The 23,835-nt window shown below is 41.3% G+C and overlaps 1 protein-coding gene and 1 pseudogene across 5 annotated transcripts; both read left to right on the forward strand.

Annotated features, from left to right (window-relative positions):
* Nucleotides 1-7,090: 7,090 nt before the first annotated feature.
* On the forward strand, nucleotides 7,091-7,586 carry LOC103652534 (aquaporin SIP1-1-like; annotated as a pseudogene).
* A 3,865-nt stretch (nucleotides 7,587-11,451) lies between these two features.
* On the forward strand, nucleotides 11,452-23,301 carry LOC103651324 (zinc finger protein-related). 5 transcript variants are annotated; one of them, XR_004857369.1, is made up of 15 exons: nucleotides 11,452-11,962; nucleotides 12,904-13,113; nucleotides 15,041-15,235; nucleotides 15,316-15,665; nucleotides 16,824-17,049; nucleotides 17,134-17,302; nucleotides 17,411-18,643; nucleotides 19,367-19,538; nucleotides 19,614-19,835; nucleotides 20,247-20,384; nucleotides 21,887-22,121; nucleotides 22,222-22,281; nucleotides 22,365-22,505; nucleotides 22,673-22,744; nucleotides 22,828-23,199. XR_004857369.1 is itself a non-coding variant. In XM_008676945.3 (14 exons), the coding sequence occupies exons 1-14, from the start codon at nucleotides 11,684-11,686 to the stop codon at nucleotides 22,960-22,962; spliced, it is 3,696 nt and encodes a 1,231-aa protein (XP_008675167.1). In that variant the 5' UTR covers nucleotides 11,467-11,683; the 3' UTR covers nucleotides 22,963-23,301. The 5 variants fall into 5 exon arrangements, 2 of the variants coding, with proteins under 2 accessions (XP_008675165.1, XP_008675167.1); XR_004857368.1 differs by having other exon boundaries at nucleotides 22,360-22,505; nucleotides 22,828-23,095; XR_004857370.1 differs by lacking the exon at nucleotides 22,365-22,505 and having other exon boundaries at nucleotides 21,716-22,121; nucleotides 22,828-23,095.
* Nucleotides 23,302-23,835: the final 534 nt, after the last annotated feature.

A 23,835-nucleotide genomic window follows, 5' to 3' on the forward strand; every position in this document is an offset into this window, starting at 1 on the left:
AGGCCGAGCCCTGGGGTCGGGCGAGGCAGAGACCATCCTCCGAGGTCGAGGTTGAGGCCGAGCCCTGGGGTCTGGCGAGGCGGAGACCATCCTCTGAGGTCGAGGTTGAGGCTGAGCCTTGGGGTCGGGCGAGGCGGAGACCATCCTCCGAGGTCAAGGTTGAGGCCGAGCCCTGGGATCGGGCGAGGCGGAGACCATCCTCCGAGGTCGAGGTTGAGGCCGAGCCTTGAGGTCGGGCGAGGCGGAGACCTCCTGTTGCGCCTGAGGCTAGACTTAGCTGTTGTCAGCCTTGCCCTGGCGGGTGGCACAACAGTCAGAGCGGGGCAGGCAACGCTATTTTCCTGTCAGGTCAGTCAGCGGAGGGGCGAAGTGACTACGGTCACTTTGGCCTTGCCGACTGAGGAACGTGCGTCAGGATAAGGTGTCAGGCGATCCTCGCATTGAATGCTCCTGCGATACGGTCGGTTGGCGAGGCGATCTGGCCAAGGTTGCTTCACTGCGAAGCCTGCCCGAGCTGGGCCTCGTGCGAGTCGAGGGTGCGCCTGTTGCTTGAGGAGGCCCTCGGGCGAGGCGTGAATCCGCTTGGGTCTACTGTTCCTGCCCGAGGCTGGGCTCGAGCGAGGCGAGATCGCGTCCCTTGAGTGGACGGAGCCTTGACCTGAATTGCGCCCATCAGTCTCTGCAGCTTGTGCTGATGGTGATTACCAGACGAGTTTAGGAGTGTTGGGGGTACCCCTAATTATGGTACCCGACAAAACTACATTGAAATGCATGTGGAATGAGAAACCTACCCTTTCCCCCATGAAATCTATTTTGCATCAATTGATACACATCACACATCATCATGAAGATAAACTCACTAATAAATATGTCATGTAAGATCACTAACATACTTATTTAATTTGTTCGGCAACATGACCCTTAGCAAACATTTTTTTTCCAAAAACTGCAAATTTTCCAAGAATCACACATGTTCTTGAAACCGTTTAGAAATACATACAAAAGGAGGAACCCAACCATTTTTATGTATTATCTTTTGTATAGATTGATATATGTAACATATCATGACGCAAAAACTCATCACCTGTATATATTGCATGAAATTAATATCATACTTTTTCTTTAAGAAATCACCAATTTCGTTCAACTAACCATATTCAATCACCAAATTTTAAGGGTCATTGAGGTAATTATTAGTATCTGAGTATACTGCAATCACACAACATTGGGACAAATTATAAAATTGTAGAACTCAACATTGAACTATTCACTTATTTGATTATTTTGCTTACAGACCATTCCTCGAGGTTCTTTTGAATATTTTGTTTTATGACAATTTCTATGTGATCCATGTTTTAAACCGCCATGTTCTCTTATATTATTTTTTTACAACAAGGCTCGCAGCCACATTGGTGAACTATTTTTTATCTCACAAACATGGTTATTAAAACGTCGTTTAAACGACGATTAAGCGTCGTTTAAACGCTAAAATGTGATTAGTGGCTAAAGCGTCCGCACATTTTACAAAAACCACGTAGAACGTCCGTTCTGGACGTTTAAACGACATTTACACGTCGGAACGTCCGTTCTGGACGTTTTCTCTGTTATTTGGACGTTCTACGCGCCTATACATTAGTGGGCCTTAACCCAGCCGCCCGGCTGATCCACCGCGCCCAGGAGCCGCCAGACGCCGTCGGCCGCCCTCCAGGTATGCCGCCGGGCCCCCTCCTCCCTCCGCCCTCCAGGTATGCCGTCGGTTGCCCTCCAGATAGATTGGTTACAACAGTAAAAAAACATAAATCAAGTTTAACTACACCGAGTATCAACAGAATTGAGAGACAACAACTGTAGCAACGAAATCACAACCCAGCATCAAACCCGATTTGAGGGGATTGGTAAGGAAAACGTTACTCAGATTATCACTGATAATGGTGCTAATTATAAGGCAACAGGTAAGATTTTAATGGAGAGGATTCCTACCTTGTTCTGGACTCCTTGTGCGGCACATTGCTTGGACCTTATGTTGGAGGACATATGAAAGCTGAAGTATTTTAAGAAGCCTATTGCTCGTGCTCGTCATGTCACCACTTTTATTTATAGACATGGGAGGATACTTAGTGAAATGAGGGTGCATACAAATGGGATGGATCTTGTGAGACCTGCTGCTACTAGATTTGCTACTGCCTTCCTTACCATGAAGAGTTTGCACAAGCACAGTAACTCATTGAAAGATCTATTTTCAAGTGATGTTTTCACTCAATCCAAGGTATCTAAAACAGAGGCAGGTAAAAAAGCATATGACATCGTTTTCTCTCAAAAATTTTGGAATTCAATTGAGGCTTGTCTTAGAGCTTCTTTACCGCTTCTTGTCGTGCTAAGATTGGTTGATGGTGATGAGAAGCCAGCCATGGCTGAGGTTGCTGCAGCCATGACTATAGCAAAGAATAAGATTACCTCCTCATTTTCTACTCAAAACAAGAAAGCATGTCTGAAACGTATCATGAGCATTGTGGATCGACGTTGGGCGAACCAAATGGATACCCCATTATATGGAGCAGCACTATATTTGAACCCTGGAAAATTCTACAATATCAAAGCAGGTGTTGATGAAGGCTATGTTGGAGAGCTAAGGGGTTGCTTTAATGACGTGCTTGTCAAAATGGTGGTAGATGAGGATCTTAGAGAGAAGATTGATGCCCAAGCTGTTCTTTATGAGAACCAAAGAGAGGCATTTGCAAATCCAATGGCTATAAAAAAATGCACAAACAAGGAATCCACATAAGTTTTCTAAAATTGATAGTCTTCCATCCATTTTCAGCATGTAACATATAATCTTTGTTCTTGCCATTTTAGTTGATTGGTGGCTTGCATATGGTGGTCGTACTATTGAATTATATAAGTTTGCAAGATGGATTGTTAGTCTTTGTGCTTCATCATCCGGTTGTGAGCGGGATTGGAGTACATTTGAACTTGTAAGTGAGCTAGTCAAATTATTCAATTTCGATTCGCCACTACTTTTATCCTTAGTTCTTCATTGGTTAAATGGTTATTTTTATTTGCACTTGTAGATGCATACCAAAAAGAGGAATAGGTTGGAGCACAAAAGGTTGAATGACTTGCTATATGTTTCATACAACAAAAAGATGGCTGATAGGTTTCAAAAAATACGTGAGGAAGGAAAAAACTTGGATCCTTTGATTTTAGAAGACTTTGATTGGGACAATGAATGGGTTGATCCATTAGCTAATTCTTCTCATGTTAGCAATGCTCTTGGAGATGATTTCAATTTATCGTGGGACCAAGTTGATGAAGCTATTGGTGCATTTGCACATCTCAGAGGTCGTAATTTTCCTAGGAGAGCTGCTGGTGGGTGTGTGAGAAGGAATGAAGACCTTGAGGAAGAGGAGACTAATTTAGCAAATGAAGATGACGAGGATGAGGAATATATTCTTGATGATCTTGATGTGGAAGATGAAATTGAAGGAAGCAATAGTGGAAACGATGGTGATGATCAATGCGTGGATGCTCATGGTCTTAATATTGATGAGTTCGATGATGGTTACTAATCATGCATGAAAGTTGTAACTTGTGTTGTGTGTTTGAACTTGTGTTGTTGAACTTGATCTGTTTCTTTTTATGCTAATGCTATTTGGTTTGTGAACTCAACTTATGTATGAACTTATTCTATATTTGAAATTCTATGTCAAGTCTGAAAAGACGTTTCAATGTTCGTTTAAACGTTTAAACTTTGAAAAGCTGGTTCATAACATTTTAACGTTTTAACGCTTTAATAACCATGCTCACAAACAAACTTACACTTCTTTAAACTACTCCAAGATGCACTAAAAGGAGAGATAGTACCATTTTTTTCTAAAATCTCTTCACTCGTGTGTCGTGTTATAGGTCTACACATCATGAAGAATATATTATCAATAACCATATTTGTTGCAATAGAGTAGTAAAATACTTTGGCCACATGAACCAATTTTGTTCAGCGGAATCACTTTTCCAATTTTTTAAAAGGGCAAGTTTACCTTTTAAACCCTGTATTACATATTATATAAATACCAATATTAAGAAGTCATTTGCAGTGTTGGACATAAGATTTGAACCTAGGGTAGTCAAATACAAAAACAATTTAACATGTAATACTGCATATAATTTGGTATCACATACATATAATTTTCATCAACTCGATACATGAGCTGAAAATGACCAAAATATCTCGTTATGTATTTAATTCATCAAATTAGGTTGTAAGTTGCATAGATTTGTTTATTTAAGACTAAATGCTGAATAGTTTATTTTTGAACCAAATTCCAAGGTAGTACGGGCCTATCCAAGCTACCCCTAGTGATATGTAAGACTAAGAGCATGTTTGGTTCATTGTCTGCCACAATTTATCTAATCTTTTCTGCATAAGGTTAGTTATTCAATTTAACTGTCTAACCTTAGGCAAGTTGTTGGAAAGTTAGCCGGGAACAAAACATGCCCTAAGATATAATATAAATCTCCCATTTGATCAACAAGGGACAAGGTTTATCAAGTTATATCTTACATAATATGATATACTACATTAATATTATCTGCCTAGCTAAATATTGTTCTTGTGAGTACTAGATGCCTAATTTTTAATATACCGAGACATTATGTTGCGTGAGCTCATAATTTCACATAAAATGATTACTCTCCTTATTGACAAAACTTACTTGCATGCAAATAGATTTCTTCACTCTTGTATGTGCATCTATGTTTAGGCCTTGTTTGGTACGACTCCGGCTCCTTTGAAATTGACTCCGACTCTGTCTTCTTTTTAAGAACAACTCCTCTATAGATGCCAATGTTTTTTTTTAACAATTCGTTTGGCAAAACGGGTCTTCTTGACGCGAGAGGAGAGTAGTGAGAGGAGGAACTGTGAGGACCAATTTTTTTATTCCGACTCCTCTCTATAAAAATGGCTCTGGCTCCTCGATGCTCTTTGTTGAGAGCTCTTTTTTAGACCGTTTGAAAGGCCTCCTTCAAGAGCCAGAGCTAGAACTGGTTTCAAAGCCCTCCCAAACAGACCCTTAATCTTCTTTATAGTCGTTATCTAACTCGATAACAGAGAATTTGCGTGCGTGTTATTTGGTGTTCGTTTTATTGGGACAAGTAGCATACATCGTTTAGTTTCATTTTCCCTGGCTTTTCCTCTCCGGTGTTCAGTTTATAAATATGTATAATCTCTACTGGTACAATGCTCATACACTCTTACGACACACAATATACACAACAATTATATTCGATACACATATAAAATAAATTTAATATCAAAGATATCAAATACTAAACTGATAACATATATTACAATTTATCTTAGCTAAAAGACCGAGAAATATATGAATTAAAAGGGACTTCAATTTATTTTTTATCTCATTCAGCCGCTCGTCCTCCTTTATCCAGTGAGAATGTGAGATGGTATCATGTTGAAGTATTACGCTGCATGTGGCTTCCTATCATGTTAGTTTTAGGTGATTTCTCATGACCCATCTACCCATCTATCATGTAACAACCTATTAGATCCTTATTAGGAGAAGCCGGAGAGATGAATAGACCTACATGTTTCGTATGTGACGCACCACCCGGAATTGCTGAGTAGAGAAAGATTTTTTATTAGAAGCCAAACACGTCAAATCAGAGTTAAAACTACAATAATCTATAAATTATGTGTTTTAGATTAAAGCTAATTATTTGGACTGTTATATCTATAATTTATAGAGACAAAACAATGAGAAACAGTAGAAACCGTTTACGAACCGCTTGCCAATCTTTAGCGAAAAAATAACCACACAGACGACAAGTAGAACGAGGCAAAATCTCTACTACTCTATATGTTACCAGTGTAGGCGTGCACAGGACTTGTTCTGCCTTCCCGCGATCGGCTGCCGCCGCGCCAGCTCCGCAAATCTGCCGCGCCGCTCCCGCAAATCCCCCGCGCATGTCCAGCTCGGCTCGCATTCCCCGCCCCCGGACCCAGCGCCAGCAACGCCCGCGGATGGAAGGTCCACCTCCTCCTCGCCGCTCCCACAAATCAGCCGCGCAGGTCCAGCTCGGCCCGCATCGCCGTCGCCGTCCTCGCGCTAGCAACGCCCGCGGATGGAAGGTTGCGCCACCAAATCGCGCGGATGGAAGGTCCCAGGTCTCTTCTCGCCATTACCGCGCCCGCCCCGCCATCCTCCTCTCCCCAAATCGTGCATCCGTCGCGCCCTCAAATCCCGCTGGCGTTCAACTCTATCTCGGCAGTGGATGCGCCCGCGGATGGAAGGTCCCAGATCTCTTCTCGCCATTACCGCGCCCGCCCACAACTCTGGTCCCACAACATGGTGCACGATGTCTCCAGCGAGTCACTGCCTTCGTCTTCCGTCCACAACTCCGGTCAGGCCCCCCTCCCTCTCCCCGCTGAGGCCCCTTCCGATCTGGATTCTGGAGACGTGCCCGCTGGCCCGGCCCATCCTGCATACACCGTCGTTGAGGCTCCTCCCGATCCGGATGTCAGATCTCGTGTGGCGGCACGCGGATCTGGGGGTTTCTCTAGAGGCGGCGGCGGCCGGAACAGGGGCAGATGGCGCTCTCGGTCTTCATCAGCGACCCTCCTCCGACGCTCGTTGCCTCAACCCTCCTCCGACGCTCCTCCGACGCTCGCCCCGCTGTGGGACCTCCGTTGGTGAGCCGACCAGGTCCATCGTCTCTCTCTCTCAGAGTTCCTGTTCCAGCTGGCGCAGCGGCGGACCAGATCTTAGCGAAGAGTACGCTTGGAACACCTCTATCCCCTCCAAGCCTCCATGATGGAGTTCCTCAGGTATGTTTGAATCATCAGAGATACGTCCAGGTATGGGTCTGAGCCCCTAGATCTACATGTATAAGTTCAGAGGACTATGATCTGTACCACAGCCTCCGCTCAACGGCAGGAGAATCACGGCGAGCGCGTGCTCGTGGGCACCCCTCTCCATCAACTGGGGTGCGCGATCGATCGATCAAAACCCCAATCCAGCCTTCTATTTCCGATCGAGACGCAAACGAAGCAGGTAGAAGGCCAAGGCCAGCGCAGACACGGATGGCGATGGGAGCGACGGTTCGCGCAGCGGCTGCAGATGCCATGGTGACGTTCTTGTGGGTGTTGTGCGCCTCCGCGCTCGATGTCTCCATAGCAGCCGTCACGTCGTACCAGGGGTTGCAGGAGGGCACCGGCCACTATGCGCTCCTCGTCACCACGTCCCTCCTCTCGGTGCTCCTCTTCACCTTCGACCTCCTCTACGGTGTGCTCGGTGGTGCCAGCTTCAACTTCACTGACTTTGCCACCTCCTATTCCGCCGGACTCGATAGCCCCTCCCTCTTCTCTGTTGCGCTCCACTTCCTGGCGTAGGTACATAGCGATGGGCTTTCCCTCGTCCTCTGCCCCTCCTGTATTCAGTGGAATCAATCGAATTCTGAAGTAGCATCTTTGTTAGGCCGTCGGCGCTGTGGGTGGTGCCCTGGCCATCTCGGAGATGATGCCAGCAAGGTATAAGCACACGCTCGTGGGCCCCTCACTAAAGGTGGATCCCCTTCTGCATTGTCCACAAACACGGCGAAAGTCGGCGATTCATTTGCTTACGACCAAATTGCCAATGCCACATCGGGATTTGGGGGAATAGAGGCTCATCAAGCATGGTCACTCAAGTGATCTATACCATGGTGTGCTCCAAGACGGACTGTCGTGGTGGTGAAGAGGACCACTTTGCGCGTGGCTCGGAAGGATGCCTATATGGCAGAGTTAGATTTGTTTGCTAAAGGATTGCATGAAAGGCTGGTTCCTTTCCTGGGTCACTGTCTTGATAAAGAAGAAGAAAAGGTTCATGTGTATAGGTTTGTCCAAAATGGTGACTTGTCAAGTGCACTACACAAAAAGTCAAGGGAGGAAGATGAAGGCTTGCAATCTTTGGACTGGATAAAGAGGTTGAAGATTGCAACGGGGGTAGCTGAGGCTCTTTGCTATCTGCATCATGAATGTTCTCCACCGATGGTTCATAGGTATTAACTTGTCAATATTTGTTTGCTTTGTATTTGTTAGCAATTTTTTGTTTAAGACGCTAAAGTTTTAGATTTATCATAGAAATTCGACCTTTATCATTACTTGGAGTTTAGTGGTTGACAGTCAGTCTCTGCTATGTGTGTAACTACAGGTGCTCTGATAATTGTTTTTTTAGTCTCCGCTATGTGTGTTTCAGCAGCTACTGCAATAAGCTTTCCCCCATAGATTTGCTGACAGCTAGGAATACATTGAACATACACTAATGTGTGCTAGCAATTGCTGACTTAGAAACTTAATATTTTGTGCTTGATGCGGTATATACCGTGCATTATCTGAGTACTAAAAATTCAATGTGGACACTGCTGTTATTTGCTTTAATTTCTTTGCATAGATGTTTCTGCTGGTCTATATCATTTAAATACTCACCAATTTTACCATACAAAATAACAGGAAGTTCTTTGTCACCCTGATTTCACCTTTTTTCATGTTTTGTTATTAATGTGAGGCATGTAGTAGATCGCAATCAATTCTGTTTTTTGTCATTTTGTCGGTTTTATATGGCCACATGAATGATTCTGATTGCATAGATGCTTCCTTCCAAGACCAGTAAATTAGATCAATGCAAAGGTTTGTCGTTGACTAATTTTGTCAGTTTTCTACTATAGGGATGTGCAAGCCAGCAGCATCCTTCTTGATGATAAATTTGATGTACGCCTTGGTAGCTTGAGCGAGGTGTGTCCTCAAGCAGGGGAAGGTCACCAAAATGTTATCACGAAGCTGTTAAGATTTTCTTCGTAAGTTTCAGATACCATCTCTGCATGGCTTTGGTCTCTTTTCCATGCTAAATGCTTCTTTTGTGGAGCATGCAAATCCATACATATATTATATTCACTATTGGATCGTGTAGTTTTAATGGTAGTTTTGTTCAAGTGTTAACCATGAAATCAGTATTTACCTGTTTTATAGCAAGAATTTAGATGGATTACTTTTTGGATGAATAAATGAATATTTGGTGGATTTAAATAGCGTATTGTCAGCATTATTCCAGTCAGTTACTTGATGACCCTACTGTTTTTGTCCTGATCATTTTCATGTCGACGCTGTGCTGTGACATAGCTATTCAAAATGGATTGATAAACAGCTTCCTGCAATTGAATCAGTCTTGAATGCTATGAAGAGCAATACAAATCAGCGAGTATCTCCAATATTTGCTCTTGTCCTATGCCCTACAAGAGAGCTTGCTATTCAGCTTACAGCTGAAGCAAATGTCTTGTTAAAGTACCATGAAGGAATTGGTGTTCAATCTCTTATTGGTGGCACTAGATTCAAGCTTGATCAGAGACGATTAGAATCTGATCCATGCCAGGTTTGGCATATTTATCGACCTACTGAAGATCAATATAAAACTAGCTTTGGCCTGAGCATTTTCTGTTTTCTTCTTACTGTTCCAGATTTAAGTTGCAACACCTGGCAGACTGCTGGATTACATTGAAAACAAATCATCATTCTCTGTTCGTTTGATGAGATTGAAATTTCTTGTGTTGGACGAAGCTGATCATTTGCTAGATCTGGGTTTTCAAAGACATAGAAAAGATTGTCGATAGCTTGCCACGTCAAAGACAAACATTTCTCTTCTCAGCTACTATTCCAAAAGAGGTAGTATAATCAGCATAGCTCACGCACCAATACATGTACATTTTTGTCTACCTCGGTCTGAGTTTTGTACTACTCCCTCCATTCCAAATTATAAAACGTTTTTGGCTTTTTAGATGCCGTGTTTTTACTACGTATTTAGACATAGTGTATATCCAAGTACATAGAAAAAGCTATATATCAAAAAAACCAAAACGTCTTATAATTATTTGGATATTTGTGAATGAATAGCCACAATTGTAAAACTGGGAGTAATGGATATTTGTGAATGAATAGCCGAGATTGAAAATCTGCAGGGGACAAATAGGTAATGCATTGCAGCATCACAGTAAAACAATTAGAATCTGTATCGAAAATTTGCATATGGAATCAGATTGAGCATGCTCAACATCTGGCTCCAGGCGCAACAAACCGCTTTGGCAAGCCTATCATTGCATCCGTGCAGGCCAAATATTTCATTCCATTGCTACTGTGTATTCGTCTTTATGCTTTACAAAGCAGATTGTGAATTGAAAACCCTTTTCTGAATTCCTTTTAAAAACCTCCAAGTTCAAGTATCTCCTTTACTGTTGACAGCCAGATCATCTATTAGATGAAACCAACCGTGCTGGAAGCAAGATTAGGGTGGAAAGGGCTGAGCGAAGCTCCTACACGTTTCAATCACAGTTAGATGGCGGTGCACAGGTAGCTCTTGGTTCTGACTGGTTTGTACGTATTTCTGCAGACACTTCCAGTAACTGAACTCTATTTTTTTAGTTGTTCCCATAATAGTTAGCCACCTGGTATACTGCTATTGTCTTTCAGATTTCAGACATCAACCCCTTGCAAGCTATCTGAAACGCAGTGTGCCGTGACGAGGGAGATTGGGAAGGAAGTGGGGGAGAGCGTGCTCCCGACGCTGCTAGAGAGTTTTCAGTTTTTCTCTCTTATATCACGTTCCTAGGAGCTTCGTGTTGTTTGCATGTGTTGATGTATATATAAGGAAATATATCCTTTTTGTGTTCTGCCTCTAACGTTCCTAGGAGCTTCGTTATGCTATCAGTTGCTGTTATGAGAATATATATTGATGCTTGACAATTCAAATATTTGTTGCTAACTTGAAGATTGTTAGTTTACTTCTCATTGCTTTCTATTCTAGAAAGTGTGAGCCATGGAATAAAGCTGGTTAAAAAAAAGAACTACATGCATTTACCCTGTTTTTGGTTTCATCTTATTCTTTCTTTCACACGCTTAGTTCTGTGTATCACAAGAGGCATCTAGGTTGACCTCGCTCTTCTTAGTGTTCATGCCCACTGCGCAAGACAACACCACAACGCCGATGGAGTTGGAAGATTTCATCAGGCTCGACTCGATCTGGATGAGATGGACTCTGCTCGTAAGGAGAGACAGAGCGTGCTTGGCTTGGGAGGGGCATATTTTTGTTCATCTTTTCATGAGTCATGTTACCTGTCATGTCAGATTATGTAACTTCAGATATTTCTGTTTTTGTGAGAGAAGTACCAAAATAGTTTCACTTTATGGCTACTCTCAGATGTGTTCTTGCCGCTGCCACTAATCATATAAGGGTAACACTGTATTTGTTAGCCAACAATTTTGAGATATTAAAGTCGGTGATAATATAATTGTTGTTCGTTTCTATGTAATCGCTGTGCACTAACGTTTTGTTGAATATTTTGTTGTGCCGTTGCAAGGCACGGGCACATACCTAGTATACTAAAAAGAGCATAAACAAAATAAAATAGGTTTGAGAGATCACCGAAGGAAAGCGACTCCTGGAAAAGCCAACGCGACACCAATCCATTCTTCCCTCTTCCACAGGCTGAGGACCGAACACCGAAGCCAGGCAGCCAGCCGAGGAAGCCAGGCGACAGGCGACGCCAAGTCGAGAACACCCTAGGTGGTCGCTCGCAGGCTGCGAGTGAGAGCCGTGGCGGAGTCGCCGTCCTTGCCCACGGAGGAGGACACAGCCGCCGGCGCAGTGGGATGGCGACGCCGACGCCCATGCCCGGAAGCGAGGGGACGCTCGTGGCGGTGATGCCGCGGTCCCCGTCCCCGACGCCGGCGGAGGCGGGGACCTCGGCGACCGAGACGCCCGTGCTAATATTCCTTTACTTCCACAAGGCGATCCGCGCGGAGCTCGAGGCGCTGCACGGCGCCGCCGTGCTCCTGGCCACCGAGCGCACCGGCGATGTCGCGGCGCTCGCCGAGCGCTGCCGCTTTTTCTTCAGCATCTACAAACACCACTGCGATGCCGAGGACGCGGTACAGATGCTGGCTACCCCGTGTGGAGCTCTGTTTTTGTGTTTCTGGCCATTTTCCCCTGTCGCTTCCTGTTGGGCGGGGGGCCTTGACCCGTGGTGGATTTGGGTTTGGATGTGCTTGGGCGTGGGCTAATTTTGGCGGTATTTGGGTTTGGGGTTGCGGAATTGCTGCCTTCGGTTCGGGTGTATCTGGTGGGATCGGGATTGAATCGGGCAAGCATTGTTAGGATCTGAAATTGGATATGAGTTCATACGGTGGTGTAGAAGCTTTCAACGAATTGGCGTTGGATGGTTTGGTGCGCAGGTTGAGCCGTGTTCTTGGTTGATTAGCCATGCTAGTACAAACAATTATTTGCACTTCGTCCTTCCAATGGTGACAAAATGAGATGTACTCTGAGGAAAACATAAGGGGAAAATCCCTGTTTACTTTAAGCTACGGTGGAAAATTTATTCATGCCACCGTATGTTGTCTTGCCTTTCTAGTTTCAATGGTAACACTACCATCCTTTTGCTCTGATTTGAACATGATGTCCGCATTAGTCATATATCTCATATAGTTTTCACTATCCGTGAAGCAGCATATGGAGGTTGCAACCTTTGGACTTTGTGTAGATTTCAAAGAATGAAAATGGACTTCAATTATCAAGTCTAGCTGACAAGCAAAAGTGCTCTATTTTCAGCTTTCCTAAAATGCCGCCAAAAGTAGATGCTATGCGATCAAACGCAAAAATACCGTTTTTCGTTATGTAACTGTCCGACCATTTCTTCATGAGTCTGTCGTATATGGCCTATTCAAGGCTTCAATGTTGTTACTCTTTATTTTTTAACCCATTACATATTGGCCCTTCATTTTCTGAAAATAATTTGAACAGTTTACAATTATTGTTATAATAGATGTTTTCTTGAAATCCACCTATAGGTTTCATTTCTTTTGAATTGCAGGTCATCTTTCCAGCACTTGACATCCGAGTAAAGAATGTTGCAGGGACCTATTCCTTAGAGCATAAAGGAGAAAGCGATCTTTTTAGCCAGTTATTTGATCTCCTGGAATTGGACATACAGAATGATGATGCTCTTCGTAGGGAGCTTGCGTCATGTACAGGCGCGATACAAACGTGTCTCAGCCAACATATGTCCAAGGAGGAAGAACAGGTTGGTTGTCAGTACCATATGCACCTTTAAATCTCATTTATCACATTAACCATGCCATGTCATGCTGGACAGATAAAACAGTCTGTCTGCAGGGATTTAGTTCCTAAAATCAGTGGATTGTGTTAAAAGATTTCGTTGTTATAATTGAAAACTACCTGTAAACTTGTGGTTCATACTCTTATCTGACATTTCATTAAGAGTTTTATTGTCGTTAATTAGTTGAAGTTTCCTAGGCCGCAGTGTTTAAAAGGCGACAAGGCGTCCAGGCGTCACTGTTTCCCAAGGCGAGCTGGGTACACCTGGACACCTTGTCGTCGCCTAGACGATGCCTTTGAAACACTGCTAAAAATGGTGGTGCAAACTTTTTTTAAGGGATCCCCTGGGTCCAGGTGCTCCCGATAGTCCTGGGCGTCTGTCGCATTGTCAAAAATAGTGAAAGGGAACAAGGGAAGAATAAGACAAAAAATGTTTAGCAAGACCAAGCAGTCACCACATGCCCATCTCCGCTGGATCCAGTGCAGGTGGCTGTTGCAGAACTCCATCCAGTCAGCTGCAGTGATGCACTTCAAAGAGGTGGTTGATCTTAAGGGGCAGAGAACAGGAGGGAGGACTGGAGTGCTAGCGGTGGTAGTGAAACACAAAGAGCAAGGTGGGAAGCGAGTGAGGGACGCGACACTGCGAAAGTAAGGTGGTGCATCATCCAGGAACTGAGCATCATCAACTGACAGGGGAAGCACAAATTGTCCGGATGGTGGGCTAGGAGCCTAGGACACCCTCTTCCTTTTCTTTTCCTCTTTTTTCTTTCCTTCCTCTCCCTGCTTCTGTTCTGCTGTTTATCAGGCTGGTAAGGTGCCTTGGCTCTCATAATCGCCTAGTAATTTGGAAGGGGGTGGGTTGCCATGCCTCACCTTACCCAGTTGCCACCTTAAGGATAAACGCGGCATCTAACTAAAGTAATCATATGCAGCAGTGTATCAAAGTTATAGGCAGATTTGTTCTAGTTGTAACAGCCTTGTGGTAGTTCTTGATAGTGGTTCCAGTGAAGAATTTAGTTAGTCTGTTGCCTGTACTTTTTGTTGAAGGGCAATTAGTTTTCACTGCCATGTTGGTGAATTGGTGATGTGAGCTTCAAGTTCTGCATTGTGATCAGAAGTATGACCTGACTTCTGCATACTTATTAAAGAAATTGGGCCAGCCTTGGTGCATTTGGTTACAGGAAAGTCAAAGTTTGAATCTTCGCTATCCTATACTAGAGTATAGAGAGGGTGGTTCTTTTGCATCATGTAATTTTTCTCCCTAGTCCGTGTAACACATTTTTGTCTGAAATAAAGAGAAAAAAGTCATCTCATTGTGCTGCACAAGCTTTTTATATTCAAGTTATTTTAGCTATCTAGACAAAGGATTGATACTAAGTCTCATCTTCTGTCTTCAATATTTGAGTCAAATTTTATTTTGGTGCTTCGATGGATCATGCCTCCACTGTGCTAGCTGCATTTTACTTTTGAGGTAATTGATTGTATAGACTGATGGATTGAGAATTTATTCATTTAGAGGTGGGATGGTTTGTTTCTTGTTTGGTTAGTGCATGATAGTTCAGGCGGTATGTTGGAATTTGAGGGTCGAGATGTCACCATTTTAAACTTATGGGGATCATTGGTAATCAGTAGGTCATTTCTACCTTTCATCTTGACTTATGTTTGCAATTGTGAACTAAAGATTTATAGTTTGACATCCATTTTCTTTATAGGGTATTGAGGCTAAAAATCCAATTTCTCATATGGCCAGTGCTACGTCTGTAAACTTCCATTTGGCCACAGGCCACCCAATTATAATCAAACATGGCACAGCTAATTAACATTTAGTGAACCGGCTGTGCTATAATTAATTTTGTTAGTGTCTGATAAAGGGTCGCTTAAATCTGTTTCAGGTCTTTCCATTGCTGACAAAGAAATTTTCATGTGAAGAACAAGCTGATTTAGTGTGGCAATTCCTCTGCAACATTCCTGTCAATATGGTAGCAGAGTTCCTTCCATGGCTTTCAACTTCTGTCACATCTGATGAGCACCAAGACATCCGTGACTGCTTATGTAAAGTAGTTCCTGATGAGAAACTTCTCCAACAGGTTTTTCTGAGCACACCTCTTACTTTTTCCTTGGACATTGCTTCGTATCCTGTTAAATTTTTGTGATATAACTTGTGAAGGTTGTATTCACATGGATGGAGGGGAAAGCAGCAAGAGAAGTGGCAGAGAGCTTTGCCACTGGTAATTTAGTAAGAAATCATAGTGCTGAGGATGTCTCAGACCATGGGGAGATTTATGTTTGTTCACAGCAAGAATCTAAACTTGGGAGTAAAAACTGTGCAGAATCTAATGGTTCTCAAGCCGACAGGCATCCTATAGATGATATTTTATACTGGCACAACGCTATCCGCATGGAGTTACATGATATAAAAAAAGAAACAAGAAGGGTGCAACAGTCTGGGAATTTTTCTGATATATCAGCCTTCAATGAGAGGCTTCAGTTCATTGCAGATGTATGCATCTACCACAGGTGTGTAAATTTGCATCTTCACTCAATTCACATGCTGGTGTGGCCATGTTAAAGATGGCCCTTCACTGAAATGATGTCCATTCTTACCTTTCTCTTTCTCTACCATGTTTTTTTTTGTTTAGTAAAAGGCATGCCATTCATTAGTCAATGTTTAACTTTGGCATTTCTTTGCATCAGCAACTGCCAGCACATAGTTAACCTTTTGCAATGTATGCTGTTGGTTGCACCAACTAGGTGACCTATCCCTTTGTCTGTGTCATGGCATTCTCAAAATTGCAGTTCCAAAAAACTCGACCTGCAGGGGTTAAGACCGCCCCCACGACATTACAATTAAGAAGTCCTTCTCATGCAGGTCGAGAAAACCCCTGTCCCCAGCTATACACAATGGTACCGTAGCAGTGTAGCCATGTGAGAATGACCGTGACCGGGTCCGGACCTTAGACCTGTGTTTTGGCGTGGACAGATGAGAGGATTTTTTTAACCCCAATCTGAAATTCGCTCTCACGGGAGTCGAACCCAGGACCTAAGAAGTGCTACTCAGACCACCTAACCAACTAATAAGCTAGAGGCCCTTGAACCCAGGACCTGAGCAGTTTCATTCTACTGCTTTGTTGGCAGCTATTCTTTTAGGTCTAGATGTCTGAATTTTTCTTAACCAACTAGGTTTCCTATTTTGATAACAGTGCAGCAAGGGTAAAATTGGTCAATTATCACCATAGAAATTGATTGCATTTTCATTATCCTTAAATAAGCAAATTGTACCTTGATATGCAATTTATTTTTGCATGAGGAACAAATGTTATTTTACTTTTTTTGTAGACAAGGTTTTTACTTTTCCATCTGATGCCACACGTGACTACATGTACTTGGGCAAGCAGTATCATATGGCATGCTGATTCTCCTTGAGTTTGGTGTAATTTTATTTGAGAAGAGATTCTTTTGTTATGTGCTGTGTTGGTTTATTGCACATTAAGGATTTATTGCTAGCAGGTATTGTTTGCATGCTTGTCATCACTTGTTGGGCTGTAGAACATAATTTTGCTTGATTTACTTGGGAAAAATAGTGCCCCTCTAGTTTTCATTTGGGAAAAAATCATCCTTTTAGCTAACTGAGTCTTATTATCCATCTCACAACTTCTTTTATTTTCTGACTTGCAGTATCGCTGAGGATCAGGTTGTTTTTCCTGCAGTCGATAGTGAGCTGTCCTTTGTGCAGGAGCATGCTGAAGAAGAACACAGGTTTAACAATTTCAGGTGTTTAATTCAGCAATTCCAAATAGCAGGAGCCAAATCAACTGCACTGGACTTCTACTCAAAACTGTGTTCACATGCTGATAAAATATTGGAGACAATCGAAAAACACTTCAGCAATGAAGAAACCAAGGTTAGTACTCAGTAGTCAGGTAGCTTGGCTGTTGGAACATTTACCTTATTACTCAGTGCCTCATGTTTAGTTGAACTTACCTAGGTGCTTCCTCAAGCTAGGATGTTTTTCTCTCCTGAAAAGCAAAGGGAACTTTCGTACAAAAGTCTGTGTGTTATGCCATTGAAATTATTGGAACGTGTTTTACCATGGTTGGTGTCAAAGCTGAGTGATGAGCAGGCAACTTCATTTCTTCAGAATATACGATTGGCAGGTTATCCTCTTACTTGGATTGTGCTATACTGTCATATCTATTCATTTCATTAGCTTAAATGATTTCTTCAAAATTCCATATTTGCTAAAAAAGCTGCATATGGAACAGCATCACCATCTGAAACTGCACTGGTCACTCTTATCTCTGGTTGGGCATGCAAAGGCCGGGACAAATCCAAATCTGGAGAATATTTATGCTTAACATCAGGTACAGCAAGATGCCTGTCAGATGATGTAGATGATCAGGGAAAATGCCGATCATTCTGCCCATGTGCTTCACACAACAGCTCAGATCTTTCTCTGCAGCTACAAACTGAAAATGGTTCTAGGCCAGGCAAGCGAGGAAAAGATGCAGTATCTTTTCCTGGTACTAATGGAAGCTACTGCTCTCAAACTGCTGACATTGATGCAAGTCCATGTAGCAAAAAGCCTTGTTGTATTCCTGGGTTGAGAGTAAAGAGTAGCAACCTTGGTATTGGTTCCCTGGCTTCTGTGAAGTCCTTTCGCTCTTTACCATACAATTCTACTGCTCCTTCAATATATTCGAGCCTCTTCTCATGGGAGACAGATGCATCATTGTCTTGTTCGGATGGCATTTCAAGGCCAATTGATACAATATTCAAATTTCATAAGGCAATTCGCAAGGATTTAGAGTACTTAGATGTTGAATCTGGAAGGCTCATTGATGGTGATGAGTCTTGCCTTCGCCAATTCATTGGAAGGTTCCGTTTGTTATGGGGTCTTTACAGGGCTCACAGCAATGCTGAGGATGAAATTGTGTTCCCAGCATTGGAATCCAGAGAAACATTGCACAATGTGAGCCATTCATATACTCTTGACCACAAGCAGGAAGAACAATTATTCGAAGATATCTCTGATGTTCTCTTTCAGCTTTCACAACTACATGATAGCCAGGGCCATGCCCAGACTAAAGTTAATGAAGTAAAGCAAAGCTGTTTCCATTCATCTAATGACGTTGATTTTACTAGGAAGTATAATGAGCTTGCCACAAAACTTCAGGCCATGTGCAAGTCTATCCGGGTCGCCTTGACTAATCATGTCCATAGAGAAGAACTTGAATTGTGGCCGTTGTTTGACAAACATTTTTCTGTGGAGGAGCAAGATAAACTTGTAGGTCGTATAATTGGTTCAACAGGTGCTGAGGTTCTCCAATCTATGGTACCCTGGGTTACATCAGCTCTCACTCAAGAGGAGCAGAACAAAATGCTTGATACCTGGAAGCAAGCAACAAAAAATACAATGTTTGGGGAATGGCTAAACGAGTGGTGGAAGGGAGCTGGAACATCTGATTCTTCAGCAGAGGCACCCTCTGCTCCAGAAGGTCTGTGCAGCTGTTTTCTTTTTTGTCTTGTCCTCCAACCTTTTCTATTTGCATTCCCTATTCAATATAATGTTTGTTAGAATAACCAGGTGAATGTATAAATTTCATATACATTTAGTTCCTCGGATGACAAATAAGTCTATCTTGGTTTGTCATAACTCATAAGTCGATCTTTCTAACTTTCTTTAGCAATTTCTATAAAAATATCTTAAATGAAAAGAATTACATATTATGAAAGTGATGTCCATCTATATGAATTTTTAGATATTGATGATCAAAGTTAAAAAAGTTTGACTTAGGACAAACCAAGATGAACTTGTATTTACAATCGAAGGAAGTGTTATACATTGTCTAGACATTTAATTTACTGGATAAAAGCTCTGTATGCCTTATAAGTTATAGGAATAATGTTTGGCTTGATCAGCCATAAGCTATTGAGTAAAAGCATTTACTTTATGGCAAATAGAAGCAATGATATGGCTCCAGTTTACCTAGAATGAATTAAATGAAATGTTTTATCAAGTTTGTTCATAGGATTTCATATAGCATGGAAAGACTATTCGTGCTTAGAGTAGGGGAAATGTGTTGAACAATGCTAAAGCAACAAATTCATGAAATGTGCTTTATGCTTATTTAGTTTGAAAGTAGTTCTATGCTTGGTTCTTCTCTTCTCCACTGATAAACATTTTTTATTATGACTGAGCTTTCATTTGCCCTTTGTAGATAGTCATTTACAAGATAAGCTTGAACAAAATGACCAGATGTTTAAGCCTGGCTGGAAGGACATATTTCGAATGAACCAGAGTGAACTTGAGGCTGAGGTGCGAAAGGTTTCACGAGATCCTACACTTGACCCAAGGCGGAAGGCCTATCTAATTCAAAATCTCATGACAAGGTTTGACATTTGAATGTTTCTATGAATTGCTTGTTACAAATAAGTATTCAAATTTCATAATCTTGTGCGTTTCAGCCGCTGGATAGCTGCTCAGCAAAAGTTACCGGAACCAAATTCTGAAGAATGTAGTGATGATGCTAGTATACCTGGATGTGCGCCTTCATATCGAGACCAGGAGAAAGAAATTTATGGTTGTGAACATTACAAACGGAACTGCAAACTTGTTGCTGCATGCTGCAACAAGCTGTTCACATGCAGATTTTGCCATGATAAAGTTAGTGACCATACAATGGAAAGGTAAATTCCATAGCCTGTAAATCAATCATTTTATCTTGTTCATGCCATAGGTACTGTGCTTTGGAATTCTTTTGTTTTAAATCTCGATTCAAACTCCAAACCAATCTACTATGATAAAAACAATGAAAGACGTCTAGGAAATATAGAGCTTTCTGTTAAAAAATTAAAATGTCCCCCTGGTTTGCCACTCTTCATTATATTCGGGCGCAACTTCCTGATCATGCTTGGTTGTAGTGTGGGCATGCAATTCAGTCCAACCTTGAATGTATCATCTTTATTTCTCTAGTAAACCTTTCAACACTGTTCAAAACAGAATTTGTTACTGTCCTTGTGTCTGCATTTTCTCTACTATACCTCTGCAACACATTTCAAAAAGTATAATGAGCCAACTCCTCTACTTGTAATGTCAAGGAAAGCAACACAGGAAATGATGTGCATGGTGTGCCTAAAGATTCAACCCGTTGGTCCGTTCTGCCAAACCCCATCTTGTAACAGACTATCGATGGCAAAGTACTACTGCAACATCTGCAAATTTTTCGATGACGAAAGGTAATATACCTCAACATGACTGAAACTTCAAACTTAGTCTGATAGTGTATTTTAGGCCTGTTGAGGTATTGAACTACATTGTTCTACTTATTTATTAACAAAAGTTGCATCAGTATTTTTCTTATTATTTTACATGTAATAGTCTAATAGATATGTATTTGTTGAAGTAGTTTATCGACATAACATGATTTCCCTTACCATAGATTTGCATTCAAATCTGGAAAAATGACAAGATTGGTTGTTGCCGGAGCCCAAATCTATCATGTTTGTTATTGCAATTTTATTTTGGTGATTGGAGATCTGGAAACTTATTTTATTGTTTATTTATGCTGCATGGTAATGTAGTATTTTAACTTGGTAACAAGTGAACAGCATCCGTATTGTAATTGGAGCTCTGGAAACTTATTTTATTGTTTATCTATGCTGCGTGGTAGCGTATAGTATTTCATGTTAGTAATAGTAACAAGTGAACAGCAAATCCTTAATGTAAATGGCATCTGATAAAGTATCAAAGTCACTTTTAATATCGACATAAGTGGCAATATAGCATATACTACAATTATACATGCATATAGTCATATACATTCAAGAACAATTTAATCTGAGTTAAACTTTTGTATAATTTTAATGGAAAGGCCAAATTTAGTAAAAACCACTTCAGTTCATCTATGGAAGTAACATAACAAAGGTCCCTAGTGAGGGGATACTCTACCTACATTTCAAAATTTTCAGGTTGAATTGTTAGTGTATGAGAAAAAAGAGCGAGGAAATGAGGCATGGATTTCTAGCTACTCTTGTCATTGCCATTTTCTCTGTTATAAGTATTGAGAAAAAAATCTCTGTTGGCCTAGTAGTCTCAAGCCTATCTTTGTGTTCTTGAGAATTTTTTGTTTCGGCTTGTCTGATACCCAAACCAGGTGTGTTGCAGTCTTGCAGATTGCACCTAACTACTGGCTTGCATATAGTTCTCTGGTTGAATAATTTTTGTTTAGATTTGTTAGGTTCATACCCTGTTGGCTTATAAAATATTTAGATGTTACTCCCTCAGTTCCAAAATAACTAAACTTATAGTTATAGGATTAGATGTTACTCCCTCTATCCCAAAATAACTGACCTTTGGTCCCAAAATACTTGACCTTCTTACTTTTCAATTCATATTTCTCTTCTTTTAGTACACCTTTTTATTTTACCAATACATCTATATATCTATCTACTCTATCTCTCTCCTAAATCCCACACCTATTCACTCCTAAATTCATGTGTCCAAACCTAAAAAGTCAAATATTTTGGGACTGAGGTAGTATTTTCTTGTTCTACTTTCTCCAATTCAGGTTTATAGTTGATAGTCCAATACTCCAATGCCATCAAGTGATCAAATGAGTTGAAACCTGTCAACTTTCCCAGTAGTCTCATCTTCCATTGCTACCACTCCATGTTTTGAAATAAACATTTGGATTTGGAAATAAGCAATGTGTCTCTTCTGACATTGGGGTGTTCTTCAGGACTGTGTACCACTGCCCGTTTTGTAATTTGTGTCGTCTTGGGAAAGGTCTTGGTGTTGATTTCTTTCATTGCATGAAATGCAACTGCTGTCTTGGAATGAAATTAACTGAGCACAAATGTCGGGAAAAAGGGCTAGAGACAAATTGTCCAATATGCTGTGACTTCCTGTTTACATCAAGTGCCGCAGTCAGAGCCCTCCCTTGCGGCCACTTCATGCATTCAGCTTGCTTTCAGGTATGTTCCTTTTGTTGCACCATCACCATGATCGGATTTTGTGGTTTATTCTCTGGATGTCAACGATGATTGTTAACAAGTTAATTAATCGTCAATCCAGGCATACACTTGTAGCCACTACACTTGTCCTATCTGCTGCAAATCTCTGGGAGATATGGCGGTAAGCATAACTTTACGATATCGTTGCTATTCTGTGTTTCCCCTTGGTGAAGTATATTGCCTTTTGTGTTCCATGTAGTGCAGTTCTTTTTTGACTCGTGAGCGGAAAACCTGCCAATCATCTTGCTTCAATGCCTCAGAATAGCAATGTAGCATCAGTTTATCGGAAGTGAAACACAATCTTTTCTTAACTTGAATTCGCTGTGAGTCTGACTACATGCGGCGGTAGGAATAAATCATGGACGTCTTGTTGCATGATTTCCAAAATCTTCTCGAGCAGTGTCTTCATATATCTTAAAATATGAAGACAATAAATATCACTAACTGAGCTGATTGTCTCTTTTCTTTTGCCATTTTGATGAAGATCCACAATTCGTTTTTTTGGTTTGCAGGTGTATTTTGGCATGCTTGATGCCTTGTTGGCTGCTGAAGAGCTTCCGGAGGAATACCGTGATAGGTGTCAGGTAGCCCAGTTCTTCTGTTCGCGATTTTTATTGTTTCGACCGCTGGAGTATATTTACCAATTTTTATTGCATCGCTCGTCCAGGATATACTGTGCAATGACTGTGAGAGGAAAGGCAGATGTCGATTTCACTGGCTATACCACAAATGCGGCTCCTGTGGGTCGTACAATACCCGAGTTATCAAGACTGACACTGCAGATTGCTCCACACCAAATTAGCTGGAGGGAACATTTGTGCTTATTTGTAGCCTTTTTTTTTCTCTTATGTAAATATCTTCTAGCGGGAAGGAAAAAAGAGATGTCCTGTAGGATAGTTAACATAATTTCATTCGTAGCGATATCAGTTTTGTAAGTGTAGCAGTTTACAATTTACTAGGTCTAGTGCGTTGTACTGCCAAAATGGACGGTTCTGCTGGACAAAGGACATAATCCGAGAAAATAGGCTAGTTAGAACAATTGCTCGCGTGCATGTTCTACATATTTCGCGGTTCACGTATAGCAGTAGGGAATCGCTAATACTAATTTCTTAATTTTTAAATTTAGTTTTTGTTTGGTTTAGCTGCAGATTTCTGATTCTAGATGTGATAAAGCTGTTGCGATCTGAGGACGGTGACAAAGCTAGTTAACATAGATGATATGAATTAAAAAAAATTGAGATAAGATGATTTTAAATTAAAATACAAAAATTTTGAGTAATCTATTTTGCTATTGTAACTGTTTGGTTGAGATTTTAGATATTTATCGTAAATTTAGTTTAGAAAGTTAAACCAAACACATCTTTAGTTCTAACTAACTCAAAAAAAGTGGCATGAGACAAAGTTCTATATGAACATATATGTGACTATGTGAGCGGACTCAATAAATCATCATACACTATTGAGACCACTAGTGGAGGACTTTTATGACTTACTAATATAATACTCGTGCGTTATAACGACACACAATTATTTTTAATACCTATAAAAATAAATTTAACATCATATGTTTCCACATATTAAATATTAAACCTGTAAAAATAAATATTACACTTTATTTTATTAAAAAAAGATAAACATATGAGTTGAAAAGAAATTTGACTCCCCTTTTTTATAG

Source organism: Zea mays, chromosome 3 (genome assembly GCF_902167145.1).
Source record: "Zea mays cultivar B73 chromosome 3, Zm-B73-REFERENCE-NAM-5.0, whole genome shotgun sequence".
Taxonomy (NCBI): domain Eukaryota; kingdom Viridiplantae; phylum Streptophyta; class Magnoliopsida; order Poales; family Poaceae; genus Zea; species Zea mays.